This window comes from Kogia breviceps, chromosome 7 (assembly GCF_026419965.1).
Source record: "Kogia breviceps isolate mKogBre1 chromosome 7, mKogBre1 haplotype 1, whole genome shotgun sequence".
In the NCBI taxonomy this organism is placed as follows: domain Eukaryota; kingdom Metazoa; phylum Chordata; class Mammalia; order Artiodactyla; family Physeteridae; genus Kogia; species Kogia breviceps.
This window is the reverse complement of record NC_081316.1, coordinates 9,163,192-9,179,258: the sequence shown is the minus strand read 5'-3', so window position 1 is coordinate 9,179,258 and position 16,067 is coordinate 9,163,192. Positions and strand designations below refer to the sequence as shown.

Below are 16,067 nucleotides of genomic sequence, written 5' to 3'. Positions count from 1 at the left end.
GGAAAGGAAGCGGGGTGGCCGTTCGCGAGCTGACTCCTTCCCTGTTCCAGCCCAGCCTGAGGGCAGGGCCCAGCTGAGGGGAGGAAAGGGAGAAGAAAGCAAGCGGAGGAGATGAGCAAGGGAGAGGTGACCCCCTTCTTTCCCAGCTGCAGCAGCCCAGCGGGTTAGATGAATGCTGGGAGGGGGGAGAGTGACCCTGGCAGAACCCTTTGTTCCAGCTGACGCTGGAGCGGGGGCACCGAGCCATTCACACGCCATCCCAGGGCATCCTGCTGGGCGTGCTGGGGAGGGGGCGCAGCAGCCGGTCATGGGACTTGGCCAGGCAGATAGCTGGATGCTCAAGAGGGAAGCCCAGCCGCGTGCTGCGGAGGCTGCGGGAGGGGCTGCTTCTGCCATCCTTCCTCCAGGCTCTGGCCAGTCCCACAGACCGGAGGCCCTGACTGGGCCCAGTCGCTCTGCCCCGAGGCAGCCTAGCTTCCCAGTCCTGCTTCTCCCGGTCCCCCTCCTTAAAGAGAGTTCTGACTCGGGGACTCACAGCAGCGGCTGCTGCTCCCTGCTCCCTCGTGTGATTTCTTATCCCTAAAGGGGCTCCAGCGTTTTAATTCCACTCTCATTTCTTGTTCTTCCTGGCCGATGTCCTGGGCCCGTATAGAGACAAAAGCATCCACAACGCCACCTAGTTTTGGAGGGAAGGATATGGAGACCTTTCTGCATGGCCCATGCTGTCCCCGGCTCCCCTTCCTCAAGACCGCCAGCCCTCTAGGTGGCATCATTTGTCGCTGGGCCTTTGGGGGGGTGGGGTGTGCCGGAAAAAAACCCTGTCACAGAGGGGATACTGGACTGTTTGTGAGCCCAGAGTCAGAGGGCACCTTCTTGACCATTTGTGCCTCAGAGGAGGGGGAAGGCACGGTGACGTGGTCCACACCTCCCTGCAGCATCACTGTGGTCTCCTGGGTGACGGTGCTCCTAGACTTGGCTCCTCCGCCTTTGCCCCCCTGGAATGGGCTTTGGCTGGGTGGGAACTGAGCCCTCACTGGTTCCTCTTCCGTCTGCCCAGGCCTAGCCAGCAGCCCCGAGTGTGCCTGTGGTCGGAGCCACTTCGCGTGCGCAGTGAGCGCCCTCGGCGAGTGTACGTGCATCCCCGCCCAGTGGCAGTGTGATGGAGACAACGATTGCGGGGACCACAGCGACGAGGACGGATGCAGTAAGAACCTGCCCACGGGGCGCTGGGAAGTAGTAGAAGGTGTGAGGGAGCGAGGACAGGTGTGCTGGCGTGTTCTGTGCGTCCGCCGTGTCCGACTCAGAGTTGGACTCTCTCCAGGGTGACAGATATTAACGGATGGGTGGTTTCTTCACGATAGATATGGCTTCAACCCTCCCGTATTTCCCATACTCCCATGCACGTATGGCCACTAAAACAAACTTTGAAACAGGTACAGCGGAAAACATTTGAAATTACAGGTGGTCTCTTTAATTAAATAGATCACTCTGTATTTATGTGAATACGTGTATCTGTATTGCATATTTGTGCATTTTAAAATGTGCATACTGTACGTGGATGCCGAGTGTTTCTTAATGTTGGTATTCTGTGTAATCACACCTTTTCAAATAACATACACTTTGTAAGAAATCACATATTCTCATTAAATCTCCCCTTTCCCCTAGTGTAGTAACATGCACAACAGGCTAGGGTTTCCTGTCTTGGATATGTAGTAATATTACTCCTGAGCCCGTTACTTGTCTGGATTCAGGGGTGCAGTCTCCGCCCTGCAGCACCTATATCTGAGGGAGGCTAATTGGTCTCGTAAGAGTGAAGCTACAACCTGGACCTTATTAACCCTAACCAGTGTAGCTAATTGTGATGATGGTAAATAGCTCACCTTCATGTAGCACTTTGGAGGTCTCAAAAGACCTCTCTGAGTCAATTATAATTATCCCCACTGTACAGTCAAAGAACCTGTAGCTCAGAGAGGTTAACTGGCTTATGTGATAAGTGATGAGTTCTCGAACTTGAAATTGAGCCCAGGTGTGTCAATGATCATTTAATTTAGAGGAAATGGGGAAAAAGACTTTTGTTTGTCTTTTCATGTTTTCCTTGACTGCTCTCCTAGTGGTTTTAAGCTCCTTGGGCTCTTCTGCCTTCTGAATCCCTGACCACCACTCCCTGAGAAAACTCTGGCTTCTTAACTGCTGTTTCTGCTTGGTTCTCCATCAGCCGGGGGCAGGCGTAGGAGTCTGTGAGGAAGGACTGTAATTCAGACTGGGAGTTAGCAAAGGATTTCTGGCCCGGTTGAGCCTGCCTGAGTGAGTGCACCGGACTGACGCTCGTTTCCCTTCTTTTGCCGGGACTCAGTGCTCCCCACCTGCTCCCCTCTTGACTTTCACTGTGACAACGGCAAGTGCATCCGCCGCTCCTGGGTGTGCGACGGGGACAACGATTGTGAAGACGACTCAGACGAGCAGGACTGTCGTGAGTGCCGGCCGGGCTGGGCAGGTGCCATCAGCTTCTGCTGGGAAACAATTTTCCATCAGAGAATGATGCCGCAGGGACCTCCCCTGCAGTCCAGGGTAGATACTTGGCCTTCCGATGCAGGGGGTACAGGTTCAATCCCTGGTCGGGGAGCTAAGATCCCCCATGCCTCGCGGCCAAAAAACCAAAACATAAAACAGAAGCGGTATTGTAACAAATTCAATAAAGACTTTAAAAAAAAAAAAGAAAGAAAATGGTGCCCCAGCCCGTGGTCTTTGGCTCTTGTCCTTTCCACCTCTTCTCTTGGTCAGATAAGCCCCCGGAGACGGCCACCCCCTGGGCTCCCTTGGGAAGCATCAGAGCTGCTCGGCTGCTCCGCCCGGCTCCCAGGCGCTGGCCCCACTGCCTGTAGCAGCCTGACCGCTCTGTGCCCACAGCCCCGCGGGAGTGTGAGGAAGACGAGTTCCCCTGCCAGAACGGCTACTGCATCCGGAGCCTGTGGCACTGCGACGGTGACAACGACTGTGGTGACAACAGCGACGAGCAGTGCGGTGAGCGGTGCTCCGGGGAGGCAGGGGTCGGCTGGTGGGCGGCACGGCCACGGGGGGAAAGGGCAGCGGGGGCGCCAGCACCGCCCGGACCTTGAACTGCGCAGGCGCCTGGAGCAGCTGGAGGAGAGCGGGGGGCGGGGGGGGGCGGGGGCAGAGCAGCCGGACGCCCCAGGAACCACAGAATAGGAGCCCGAGGCCCAGTCTCTCCAGGGCTTCGGCTTTGCCCGCGGGAGTCTGCACCGAATCTGTGGTGTCTTGCAGGGCCTGGGTCAGACTCCCAGGGGCAGTGAGGATGGGAGTCAGGGAGGCTTGCAGGAGGGTTGCCAGGTGGGCTCCTGCAGGACTAGTGTCCCGTTGCGTCCCCCCCAGACATGCGCAAGTGCTCCGACAAGGAATTCCGCTGCAGTGATGGAAGCTGCATCGCCGAGCACTGGTACTGCGACGGTGACGCTGACTGCAAAGACGGCTCTGACGAGGAGAGCTGTCGTGAGTGGCCCCAGAACTCAGGCTCCTGGGCTGGGATGGGGCAGAGAGCTCCATCCCACGGGCTGAGGGCCAGGCTGAGGAGTGCGTGAACAGTGGGCAAGGAGGGTGGGTTCTTAAGAAGCGGCTCCTCCTGGGTTGAGCCAGGGAGGGAACAGGTTCCCCAGGTGGGAAGGGAGGTCTCCCTTGGGTCCACCAGAATATGGGAGTCTCTGAGGGCCGTCCCACATGAAACCTGGTTTCTTTGTCTGAGCATCTTGCTCCTTTGAGGAGTCAGGGCCCCTCTCCCCTGTCCAGGACTGAGTGTCTTCCCCTCCCCGCCCCTGCCCTCCTTCCAGCCTCAGCCGTGCCAGTGCCCCCCTGCAACCTGGAGGAGTTCCAGTGTGCCTACGGCCGCTGCATCCTCGACATCTACCACTGCGATGGCGATGATGACTGCGGAGACTGGTCAGACGAGTCTGACTGCTGTGAGTGCTCCGGCCCGGCTGGGCGGGGGAGGGGAGGCCAGGCTGGGAGGAACTCCTGGGGTGGCAAGGCACAGGTGCCACCTGGGTCAGGAGCTCAGGGGGACAAGCTTTTGGATTCCCTGGTCCCTACTACTGAGCAAAGATAGAAGAGCCTGGGGGCTGGGGGCTGGGGCTTTCTGGTCTGCCGTGGGACACCGGGTGCAGGGGCTAGCCAGAGACAGAAGCCTATCGTGTTTCCGCAGCCTCCCACCAGCCCTGCCGCTCTGGGGAGTTCATGTGTGACAGTGGCCTGTGCATAAACGCAGGCTGGCGCTGTGATGGCGACGCGGACTGCGATGACCAATCGGACGAGCGCAACTGCAGTGAGTGGGGGGCGGTGCCAAAGGGCTGGGCCGGAAGCAGAGAGAGGCCACCACCGGTGAAGCTTGAAGACAGTTAGGACAGGACCACCACGTACAGTCGTGTAGGCGGGGCACGGCCCAGAGGTGCCAGGTGCAAGGGATGCCAGTCCCGCAGTAGACATATCTTCCATAATTCTATGGGTTTATACCGTCACCGTGGCAGTTTTCCAGCAGATGGCAGTCAAGTGTCTTGAGGAAAAGGCACCTTTTTCCAGTTCCCACAGAGATGCCATATAGACCAGCTGTGGCGCTGGTGTCACGAAGAGTGGCGTGGGTGCTGGCATAAAGCGCATTTGGGGGTGGCAGGGTGGTGCTTTGGGCTGAAGTGGGGCCCGGCTTTCATGAGACCTTTGCTTTGCCCAGCCACCTCGATATGTACGGCGGAACAGTTCCGCTGTCGGTCGGGCCGCTGTGTCCGTCTGTCCTGGCGTTGTGACGGGGAGGACGACTGTGCGGACAACAGCGATGAAGAGAACTGTGAGAACACAGGTGGAGTCTCCCGGGGGTGGTACCCCAGGCCCGTTAACCCGTAGGCGGGTTGGAGGATTGGGGTGGGAAGAGGGGGTTACTGCTGCCTTTGCAGTTGGGCCAAGGTGATGCTTCCGTCAGATCTTGCCCACGGCCTGGATTTTTCCTGCTCTTCTCAGTTACCAGCGTCAAATCCAGGTGCATCTGTTGACCTGCAGCCTCACGGCCTGGAACACAGTATCGGGGCTGGGGGTTTCAACGGCCTCTCACATTCTAACTCACACATGGCCGGTGCCTGGTGCTCTGGCCTCGTGAGCAAGGGCCGCTCTCTGGCTGACGGCCCCCACGCCCCCTCCCCTAGCCACACCGGTGTCGGACGCGCGGGTGTGCTCTCTCGTTCTGTCCCACACCCCTCACCGATCCCACTGCGGTGTCCTGGGGAGAAAACGCATGCAGACGTGCAGCCGGCCCTGTCTGAGCTGTTTCCTGCCTTGGACCCCGACCCTCCCACCTTGAGTCTCATCCGTCTCCAGCTCACCCTAGAAAATGACAGGCTCCCATCCTTTTGCTGACCCAAGCCCTGCCCTGGTGTGACCTGGGTCTCCCTCCCTCCCTCCCCATTTTCCCCCCCTCCCTCTCCAGGAAGCCCCCACTGCGCCTCGGACCAGTTCCTGTGTTGGAATGGGCGCTGCATCGGGCAGAGGAAGCTGTGCAATGGGGTCAACGACTGTGGGGACAGCAGTGACGAAAGCCCACAGCAGAGCTGCCGTGAGTGTGCCCCCGGGCGCGCCCACCTGTGGCTTGTGGCCGAGCCCCACCCATACGCTTCAAAGAGAAGCCTCCCCAGTGACTCTTGCAGCCTCAGGAGCTGTTCTTCGTGGTCCAAGTGGAATGCCAAGTTGGCTGTCTGGGGGAGGCTTCTGGGCTCAACTCCCATCTCTGGCTTGCCTGGCACAGGGCCCCGGACGGGTGAGGAGAACTGCAACGTTAACAATGGTGGCTGCACCCAGAAGTGCCAGATGGTGCGGGGGGCAGTGCAGTGTACCTGCCACACAGGCTACCGGCTCATCGAGGACGGACACACGTGCCAGGGTGAGCTGGGGCCCGGGCGGGAGCGGGGCCAGGGAGCTGTGTTTCCGACGGGTCAGCCATTTGATGGGCGTAACCTCATATGATCGCGATAGCCCTGGGAGGGAGGGATTCTTACCCCTCGCATTTCAAAGGAGGGGGAACGGAAGCTCAGAGAGGTGAGTTAGCAGAGCTGGGATTCCGGCCCAGCTCGGAGTGAACTCGAAGCCCTTGACCACTTGTTATGCGGTCTTCCCACTAGGCCTGGAAAGCAGATGGGTGTGTGGGCAGGGACGCAGCTCAGCGGCTGGGCAGTTGGGGTGGGAGGATGGCAGAACAGAGATCTCCTGACCACCTTCCGTCCTCACAGACGTGAATGAATGTGCCGAGGAGGGGTACTGTAGCCAGGGCTGCACCAACAGCGAGGGGGCTTTCCAGTGCTGGTGCGAAGCAGGCTACGAACTCCGGCCTGACCGGCGCAGCTGCAAGGCTCTGGGTAAGGGGTGTTGGCATTTGGCTGGGTGGGTAGAGGACTGAGCCTGGCAGCCAGGTGCTCCGGTGCTTGGACGTTTGCCGAGAGTTAGCCGTTTCCATCGCAGTAAAATGGAGCTATGAATTGCATCCTGAGCCCCAAGCAAAACCCCGCTGGGGTGGGATGTGTACTTTGCAGGCTCCCACCCTTCTAGCACTGATGCTAACAGGTTGGGACGTGCCCTAGCGGGCTAGGGGCCCCCCTGGAGCTGGGGGTGCACGCTGATGGTTGCCAGGGGCAGCTCTGGAGCCCGGCGGGGGCCCCATTTCTATGCCACGTCCCAGGGCCGGAGCCTGTGCTACTGTTCGCCAACCGCATCGACATCCGGCAGGTGCTGCCGCACCGCTCTGAGTACACACTGCTGCTCAACAACCTGGAGAACGCCATCGCCCTCGACTTCCACCACCGGCGTGAGCTGGTCTTCTGGTCCGACGTCACCCTGGACCGGATCCTCCGCGCCAACCTCAATGGCAGCAATGTGGAAGAGGTTGTGTCTACGGGGCTCGAGAGCCCAGGTAGGGAACCAGGCCCCATGGGGAGGGGCAGGGCCACACCACGTGCAGAGCCATCGAGGAAGGAACAGGCGAGTGGCTACCAGCCTTAGGCAGCGGAACATCTTCTCCTCGCAGTGAAATCTTGGATGGAACTCTAATATGGAAAACATTCGTTAGTCTACGTTCATTTTATAGGTTCAGGTTTATAACATTTGCTGGTTGTAAAGCAAACATGAGCCCAGTCAGCGAGAGTAATGAGACCATTACTTTTGACCATTTTTGATGAATGTGACCATCTGAAATCAGAGATTTGTGGCTGACCGTTACAATTCTCCATCGGTCTTGCATCCAATTAAATTCTGACTTTTGTTTTGATTGCTTAGTATTAGGAATATTCTGATCAACCCAGGTAAATATATCCAAATGTTTGCAGATTAGAAAAACAGTAGCTCACTTTGCAATCCCAGGCCATTCTACAAGCAAGGGAAGTGGGTTAGAATTTGGTAGTGAGCACATTTGACTCAAATGCTTGTGGAACTCTGAGGTTCCTCTGCGAACCCCTGAGCCTCAGTTTGTAAACCCCTGGGCCAGTGCAGTCGGGGACCCTGGGTGCGGGTCAGGGAGCCCGGATTCGTGAAGCGGGATGTGATTGGCTGCGAGGAGGAAATGCGTGACCTTGGACAGTTACTTGACTTCTTTGTGCCTCAATATCCTCACCTTCACGGGGATTGTAGTACCCAGCTCACACAGCTGTTGTGATGATTCAATGAGTCAGTGTGTGTAACGTGGTTAGAAGAGTACCTGGCCCAAGAAACGGCTTCGTGTAAGAGCTGCCCTTGTTTCTATGGCACAGAGGAGCCTGCGCTGAACCCCTGACATTTTCCCATGGCCTCTTTCCACCAGGGGGCCTGGCTGTGGATTGGGTGCATGACAAACTCTACTGGACCGACTCGGGGACATCAAGGATTGAGGTGGCTAACCTGGACGGGGCTCACCGGAAGGTGCTGCTGTGGCAGAACCTTGAGAAGCCCAGGGCCATTGCCTTGCACCCCATGGAGGGGTGAGTGAGCTGTGGCTCAAGCTCCCAGGTTCCGCATGCAACCTCCAGGGACAGTTCCCCCCACCCCCACCCCCGCCACCTGGGCCAGACTTTATTGGTAGGGGGTGGGGTGGGGGGCGGGCATCCTCACAGGGCGATGTTAATAGCCTTGGCTGTGCACTCAGACACACCTGGATTTACAGCTCTTCCGTAATTGGCTGTATGGCCTTGGGCTAATTAATCTCTCTATGCCTCCATTTTACTCATTTCTAAACTGGTGATCTAAAAATATACCTACCTCACAGCTGTGTGAAGATTAAAGATCGAATGAGATGATGCATTTTAAATGGCATAACACACATTATATAAGTGGCAGATGTTTAGTATTTTTGTTACTCGTTCATAGCGTTGAGCTGATTAATAAAAATTAATAGGGGGCTTCCCTGGTGGCGCAGTGGTTGAGAATGTGCCTGCCAATGCAGGGGACACAGGTTCCATCCCTGGTCAGGCAACTAGATCCCACATGCGTGCCGCAACTAAGAGTTTGCCTGCCACAACTAAGGAGCCCACCGGCTGCAACTAAAAAAAAGCGCACGTGCTACAACTAAAGGAGCTGGCGAGCCGCAACTAAGACCCGGCACAACCAAAAAACATACAAATAAATAAATAAATCAGAATAAAATAAATTTAAAAAAAACCTGGCAAAGTTGAATGGCAAGAAGCTGGCATTACTTTAAAAATAAAATAAAAATTAATAATTTTATTATTAGAAGAAAGGTCTCCTGAAGTGGAAGTTCTTAGCCTCTGGCTTTTAAAAATTAAATGCAAGGACTTCCCTGGTGGTCCAGTGGTAAAGAATCCGCCTTCCAATGCAGGGGACGCAGGTTCGATCCCTGGTCAAGGAACTAAGATCCCACGTGCTGCGGGGCAGCCAAGCCCGCGCGCCACAGCTACTGAACTTGCGTGCCTCAACTAGAGAGCCCACGTGCCACAAACTACAGAGGCCACGCGCTCTGGAGCCCATGTGCCCTGGAGCCTGTGCGCCACCACTGGAGAAGAGAAAACCTGCACACCACAACTAGGGAGAAGCCCATGCGCCCGAACGAGTGCCAGGACGAAGGCTCCCGTGCGCCGCAACGAAGACCCCACGCAGCCAAATGAATAAATACTAAGAAAAAAAATTTAAGTGCAGTCAATCAAGGGGGGTGTCCTCTAAGATCCTACAGTTGCAGGTCAGCTGTTTTAGAAACACAGTGTGTGTGTGTGTGTGTGTGTGTGTGTGTGTGTGTGTGTGTGCGCGCGCGCGTGTGAAATTACAAAAGGCGGTGGTAGACATTGTGACAAAGAAGAAAGTGCTTGTCCTGTGTCTTATCACACTAGTATATTGTCAGTTCCACAAGGTCAGAATTTTTGTCTGTTTTGTTCATTGCTGCACTCCCAATACCCAAGATAGATATGCCCTGCTGGCAGCAGGTACTCTAAACATTTTTTTCTTAAATGAATACATGCCCTGTCTAGAGACATTTAAATTCAAATACTGAAAAAATGCTCTTCAGACCAAACAATGTATCTCGTAACAGTTGGAGTCACCTGGATTAAATCAATAAATTAAGCCCCCTGCCTGATTACTATCCTGGGTACTTACCCATCCTCTACTGCCTTCCTCTCAATGTCCTTTTTTCTATTCCCAGTACCATTTACTGGACAGACTGGGGCAACACCCCCCGCATCGAGGCCTCCAGCATGGATGGCTCTGGACGCCGCATCATCGCCGATACCCATCTCTTCTGGCCCAATGGCCTCACCATTGATTATGCCGGGCGTCGTATGTACTGGGTGGATGCTAAGCACCACGTCATCGAGAGGGCCAATCTGGACGGGAGTCACCGCAAGGCCGTCATTAGCCAGGGTGAGGCCCTCCCTTCACTCTCCTTTCTCTTTCATCCTACTTCCACCGTCCCAGCCCCCAGGAGCCTTGGCAGAGGGTGAGATTTGTACCGTTGCTGGGTCTGGGCCCAGGGGTCAGGTAGGCCATGTCTAGCCTGAGGTCATCCTGGACTTTCCCCCAGGCCTCCCACACCCCTTTGCCATCACCGTGTTTGAAGATAGCCTGTACTGGACAGACTGGCACACCAAGAGCATTAATAGTGCTAACAAATTTACCGGCAAGAACCAGGAGATCATTCGCAACAAACTGCACTTCCCCATGGACATCCACACCTTGCACCCCCAGCGCCAGCCTGCAGGTAAAAATCCGCCCACCTGGTGGGCCTCCAGTGCTTCGAGAACCTTCCTTGCACCTGCCACAGTTGCCGCTGTTTCCCGTAGGGAAATTTGAGGTTAGCACGGATGTGGGCGAATCCCTCCCTCTGCTGGACATTTCGGGTAGTACAACGTTGAGGCTCATGAAAGACTTTCCATTTCACTGTCCCCCATCTAATTCACGCAGACATTTCCTGTGGGTCAGGGATTCACTCCGCTCACAGGTGGGGTAGATGTAAAAAATAATGAGGCATAGTTCCTCCCTCGAGGGAACTCATACCCTTGCTAAACCACTAGTCACTAGCCTTGGGACCGATTCTCCCAACCTTTGGTCTTACCCGACCTTCCTGCTCTGGGCTTTTTGAGCAGGCAAAAACCGCTGTGGGGACAACAATGGAGGCTGCACCCACCTGTGTCTGCCCAGTGGACAGAACTACACCTGTGCCTGCCCCACTGGCTTCCGCAAGATCAGCAGCCACGCCTGCGCCCAGAGTAAGTGGGTCTAGGGCACCTGCCTCAATGGACATGCCTTGTGAGGGTGGGTGCAAGGAAGGGACAAGGGATGGGAGTTCAGGAATTGCCGGTTGTGGGGAGGAGCTGGTCTCCTCAGGTGGCCCCTGGAGAGGCAGAATGTAAGAGGCTGAGGGCCCCGATGTCAAAGCTGAGGGCCGAGGGCCCCGCGGTAGCCCCTGAAGGCTCCGCGACACCACCCAGTCAAGTATGAACTCCTGCAGCCAGGCTTGTGTATCATTTCACCCCATATGCTTTGTCTGTAGGCAGCAAGAGGGCTGCAGGCCCTTCTGCAAAGCAGGGGAATGGTTTCCTAGCTCTTTACCTTTAGCCTCACCCTGGTACAGACTTCCTCTCAGCCCCTAAACCACAGAATAAGATTAGAACTTCTGATGGTGCTCTGTGTACATAAGCCCTGGGTAAATAAGTGCCTAGTGAGTGAAAGATAATGGGATTCCCAGCGGCCTCCCTGAACTGCTATTCTGGCTTCCTTTGAGCTCCTGAAGACGTATTGCCTTGAGAGGGTGGCCTTGTCTAGCTCAGTGGTGCAGATGCTTTTTCCTAGGAATAGCCCAGAGAAGAGTGATCCAGATATATAGCACAACCAGCAAGGGGCTGGGGTAATTCCTCACACGTCACAGCTCTTCTCATTTACTGCTGTGTGCCCACTGATCCTCTTATCTCTGGTTAAAATCAAATTTCTCTTGGGACCTAGGTCTTTTCCAGAGAGTGAAATTAGGAAAACTGTTCAGAGGTGGCAGTGGTCATTCAACACACTTTGATTGAGAACCTCATTTCCTTCTCTTGTGCCCAGCTTTTCCCATGTTGTCTTAATGAGACGCAAGGAACTTCCCCTTAAAGGTTTCCCAGAGCTTAAAAGAAGACAGCTGATAAAATTAGGCAGGAAGTGCCTTTCCAAGCAGAATAGTATAGGGGGAAATATTCAGACAGACCAGAATAGGGGCAGGGGATGGAAAAGAGCCAGCTGGGAAGAAGCTCTATAGAGGTGTGGCCAGAGCTCCATCTCTGGCGTCAAACCTGAGTTCGAGTCCCTGCTTCGGTGCCTTGTAGCTGTGGGCTCCTGGACCAGTCACTTGGCCCCTGTTGGCCTCAGGATTGCTCATGCAGAGAATGAGAATAAAAATGACATGAACCACAAGGGTTGTCACGAGGGTAAAGGAGACAAGGCAAGAAGAGCACCAAGCGCGGTGCCTGGCAAGGAGTAAGTGCTCTGCAAATAGTCATTATTGGCTGAAGTCGTGAAGAGCGAGAAGAAGGGATCTAGATGACGGAGTGCAGCAGAAGTCCCGAAGCGGACACGGAGGCAGAGAGGCAGGGTGGGGTTGACGGTGACCTAGCCAGTACACCAGAGGAGACTGAGCAAGGTAACAGGAGAGGCAGGCTGAGGTGAAGCTGACAGACGCTTAAACAGGATGCGCCTCTGGGCCCTGGTCGAGTCTACTTCCATTGGATCTTAAAGTCTGACTGTGCCAGCACGGGCTGCCCGATGCTCAAAGGGGGCCTGAGGTGTGAAGAGTAGGGGACAAAGGGCACCAGACCCCAGGAAGTGTGATTGAACCAGATGTCACACAGGTGAGCGTCTGTGTCTGTCATTGTTATTGGATTTAGAGCATTAAAAGAAGACCCCTTTCGGCCTTTGATCAGGTCTTGACAAGTTCCTGCTTTTTGCCCGAAGGATGGACATCCGTCGGATCAGCTTCGACACAGAGGACCTGTCCGACGATGTCATCCCACTGGCTGACGTGCGCAGTGCTGTGGCCCTTGACTGGGACTCCCGGGATGACCACGTGTACTGGACAGATGTCAGCACTGACACCATCAGCAGGGCCAAGTGGGATGGAACAGGACAGGAGGTAGGGCCCAGCGTGGGCCCAGGCCCTCGGGAGGGCAGAGATTGAGGGATAGAATTCACCCTCTCCTGGGTAAGGGCTTCCCCTACCTTTGCCAGCCTGTGAATTGGTGAAGTTTGGGCCCCAGAGCTGGGGTGTAAGTCCAGTTGGTGACACAGCTTTGCTTCCTGCCTAGGTGGTAGTGGATACCAGTTTGGAGAGCCCGGCAGGCCTGGCCATTGATTGGGTCACCAACAAGCTGTACTGGACAGACGCAGGTATGTAGAGGGCAACTATTATGGCCTGGCTGTCTGGGATCCTCTTATTTAAAACCCTGGCCTCGGGTACCAAGGGCCCATTGCCCCTCCTAGACCATTTCTGTCTTGACCTGAAGTCCTTGGTAGGTCAGGAGTGGTTGGGCTGCTGCAGAGCTGAAGTTAGCAGCTCACGTCCGAGGGTTTGGCATTTGCTATTCAAGTGGCGGCTACTTCTGCTGTGCAGCTGACGCTTGAGAATGCTTTGCGTCATTTCAGATAAGGAACCTACGCCCTATGGTTTTCTTTCCATCGCTGTCTTGGTAAAAGAGGCATTTTCTATTAGGCAGTTAAGTGTGGGAGGTAAGGGGAATGCCTTAAACCAGAGCCGTCAAAGTGTGGTTCCCGGCAGAATCAGCATCAGCATTACCTGGGAACTGGTAGAAATGCAGATTCTTGGGCCCCACGTCAGACCTGCTGAATTGGAATCTTTGGGGGTTAGGTTCAGGAATCTGTACTTTCACAAGCTCTTCTGGTTTTTGTGCACACGAAAGTTTGAGAAGCATTGCCTTAAATTGTAGGACAGAGTGGGGTTGCTTGGGTTGAGGAAGGCTTACTCTTCCACGAAATGGAACTGATCCCTTCCTTGAATTTCTTCTTGAAATTCAATTCACTTAAATATCCATTGCGCATTTATCACAAAGTATTTCTTGAGCATCTCCAGCATGCCATGCTCTGTGCTGGGCATGGGAGGTAAGAGGGTGAATGACCAAGACTAGTTAATGTCTTTGCCCCTTACTTCTTGGTAGGGACAGACCGGATTGAAGTGGCCAACACGGATGGCAGCATGAGAACAGTACTCATCTGGGAAAACCTTGATCGACCCCGGGACATCGTGGTGGAACCCATGGGCGGGTGAGCACCAGCCCCTTTGGAACAAGTTTCCGCCCCCCCCCCCCCCCCCCACCGAGTCTGAGTACTAGAGGGGAGTCTGGAGGTTAGAGAGAGTGGCTAGATCTCACGGGCACACCAAGGAAGCAAGAGCAGCTGTAGAAACCACAGAGCATCGTGACAACTCTGTCTCCTTCACCGACAAGGAAACCTTTTACATTTAACATTTTTTTTGTTTTTTTGTTTGATTGGTTGGCTTTTTGGTCTGCTTACCAAAGTAATCCATTGATTTTAAAAAAAAAGGTTTGTAGAAAGTGAAGATTCCCTATAATCTCACTCTCCAAAAATTACTGTGGTTAACAGTTTTTAGGGTATCTTTTCCAGATTTTCTTCTATGTGTACGTGTACATGTAGCGGTGGAGGTGATGGTTTTGGTTTGACAACGGTGGCATACTCTTCTGTAACTTGGGTTTTCACTTGGCTCTATATCTTAGCTATCTTTCCATTTGATTATATAGATCTATTTTTTTCTTCTTGATGGCCATATAGAATTCTGTTAAGTTGATATACCATAATTATTTGACCCATCCAGTCAAGGAGACATTGAAGATCCTCGGGTACTTTTTTTTTTTTTTTTTTTTGCGGTATGCGGGCCTCTCACTGTTGTGGCCTCTCCCGTTGCGGAGCACAGGCTCCGGACGCGCAGGCTCAGCGGCCATGGCTCACGGGCTTAGTTGCTCCGCGGCATGTGGGATCTTCCCGGACCGGGGCACGAACCCGTGACCCCTGCATCGGCAGGCGGATTCTCAACCACTGCGCCACCAGGGAAGCCCGCTCGGGTACTTTTTGATAGGGATGTGCGATACAAAACCAGAACCCAGGAGGGGGCCGGGAACTGAGGCAAGAGGCTGGGGTAGCTATAGCAAGCAGAAACCCTCAAACCCTAGGAGCCCTGAATCCCCACTGGGTATTAACTGGAAGGCTTGTAAGACCTCCCTTGCCTGTGCCCAGGTACATGTATTGGACGGACTGGGGTGCAAGCCCCAAGATTGAACGAGCTGGCATGGATGCCTCAGGTCGTCAGGTCATCATCTCTTCTAATCTGACGTGGCCGAATGGATTAGCCATTGACTATGGGTCCCAGCGGCTATACTGGGCTGATGCCGGCATGAAGACGATTGAATTTGCCGGACTGGATGGCAGCAAAAGGAAGGTAAGGGTGGCACTAAGGCATCCTCCCACAGACCTGACAGCCTCCAGGGCGGCGCTTCCTGGCTGGCAGCTAACAGGACCCAGGGAAGCCGAGGGGTGATCCAGCATGGTGCATCTGCTATTTCTCTGAAACTGCGGCTGTGCTCCAGAGCCCGGGGTCCCTGCTCCTTGATGAAGAAAGGAAACCAGGGATCATGTGGCTTGTGGGCTGGGGGTATAAGTGCTTTCCTAATAACCATCACCACTAATGCTAATTAACCACCAGTTGCATACTGGGCCCATGACCTCTCTCTCTCTCTCTCTCTGTTTTTATTGTTTATTTTGATATAATTTCAAACCTACAGATAAGTTGTAAGAATAGTCAAAAGAACGAATAACTAATATTTTGCCACATTGTTTTTCTTTTTTTAAAAAATTTAATTAATTAATTTATTTATTTTTGGCTGCATTGGGTCTTCATTGCTGTGTGTGGGCTTTCGCTAGTTGTGGCGAGCAGGGGCTACTCTTCGTTGCGGTGTGTGGGCTTCTCATTGTGGTGTCTTCTTTTGTTGCAGAGCACGTGCTCTAGGCTCACCGGCTTCAGTAGTTGTGGCACATGGGCTCAGTAGTTACGGCTTGCAGGCTCTAGAGCGCAGGCTCAGTAGTTGTGGCGCACGGGCTTAGTTGCTCTGCAGCATGTGGGATCTTCCTGGGCCAGGGCTCGAACCCATGTCCCCTGCATTGGCAGGCGGATTCTTAACCGCTGCACCACCAGGGAAGCCCCACATTGTTTTTTTTTTTTTTTTTTTGATAGCAACTTTGAAGATAATTTTTTATTAATTTTTATTGGAGTACAGTTGCTTTACAATGTTGTGTTAGTTTCAGCTGTACAGCAAAGTGAACCTACTGTATAGCACAGGGAACTCTACTCAGTGCTTTGCCACGTTATATGATTCTCATTCTCTCTCTGTCCACATACACACACACACACCACAATTCTTCTGAACCATCTGAGATTAAATTGGAGACATCCTGCCGTTGAACCCAAAATAGTCCAGTGCATATTTCCTAAGAACAAGAACATTGTCTTGCATAATCACAGTATAATAATATCAGGAAATTTATCATTGATACAA

The 16,067-nt window shown here is 54.0% G+C and overlaps 1 protein-coding gene across 1 annotated transcript in view; it reads left to right on the top strand.

Moving 5' to 3' along the window:
• The window catches only part of LRP4 (LDL receptor related protein 4), a 53,800-nt gene that overhangs the window by 12,632 nt on the left and 25,101 nt on the right, over positions 1–16,067 (top strand). The window contains exons 2-20 of the mRNA XM_059068374.2: positions 1,058–1,204; positions 2,354–2,470; positions 2,908–3,021; positions 3,391–3,507; positions 3,843–3,971; positions 4,214–4,333; positions 4,736–4,861; positions 5,483–5,608; positions 5,798–5,932; positions 6,279–6,404; positions 6,725–6,955; positions 7,838–7,994; positions 9,665–9,882; positions 10,043–10,219; positions 10,605–10,727; positions 12,411–12,619; positions 12,792–12,873; positions 13,659–13,764; positions 14,752–14,953. Of these exons, the coding sequence (XP_058924357.1) occupies positions 1,058–1,204; positions 2,354–2,470; positions 2,908–3,021; positions 3,391–3,507; positions 3,843–3,971; positions 4,214–4,333; positions 4,736–4,861; positions 5,483–5,608; positions 5,798–5,932; positions 6,279–6,404; positions 6,725–6,955; positions 7,838–7,994; positions 9,665–9,882; positions 10,043–10,219; positions 10,605–10,727; positions 12,411–12,619; positions 12,792–12,873; positions 13,659–13,764; positions 14,752–14,953 (2,762 nt within the window). The remainder of the gene's footprint in view (positions 1–1,057; positions 1,205–2,353; positions 2,471–2,907; positions 3,022–3,390; positions 3,508–3,842; positions 3,972–4,213; positions 4,334–4,735; positions 4,862–5,482; positions 5,609–5,797; positions 5,933–6,278; positions 6,405–6,724; positions 6,956–7,837; positions 7,995–9,664; positions 9,883–10,042; positions 10,220–10,604; positions 10,728–12,410; positions 12,620–12,791; positions 12,874–13,658; positions 13,765–14,751; positions 14,954–16,067) is intronic.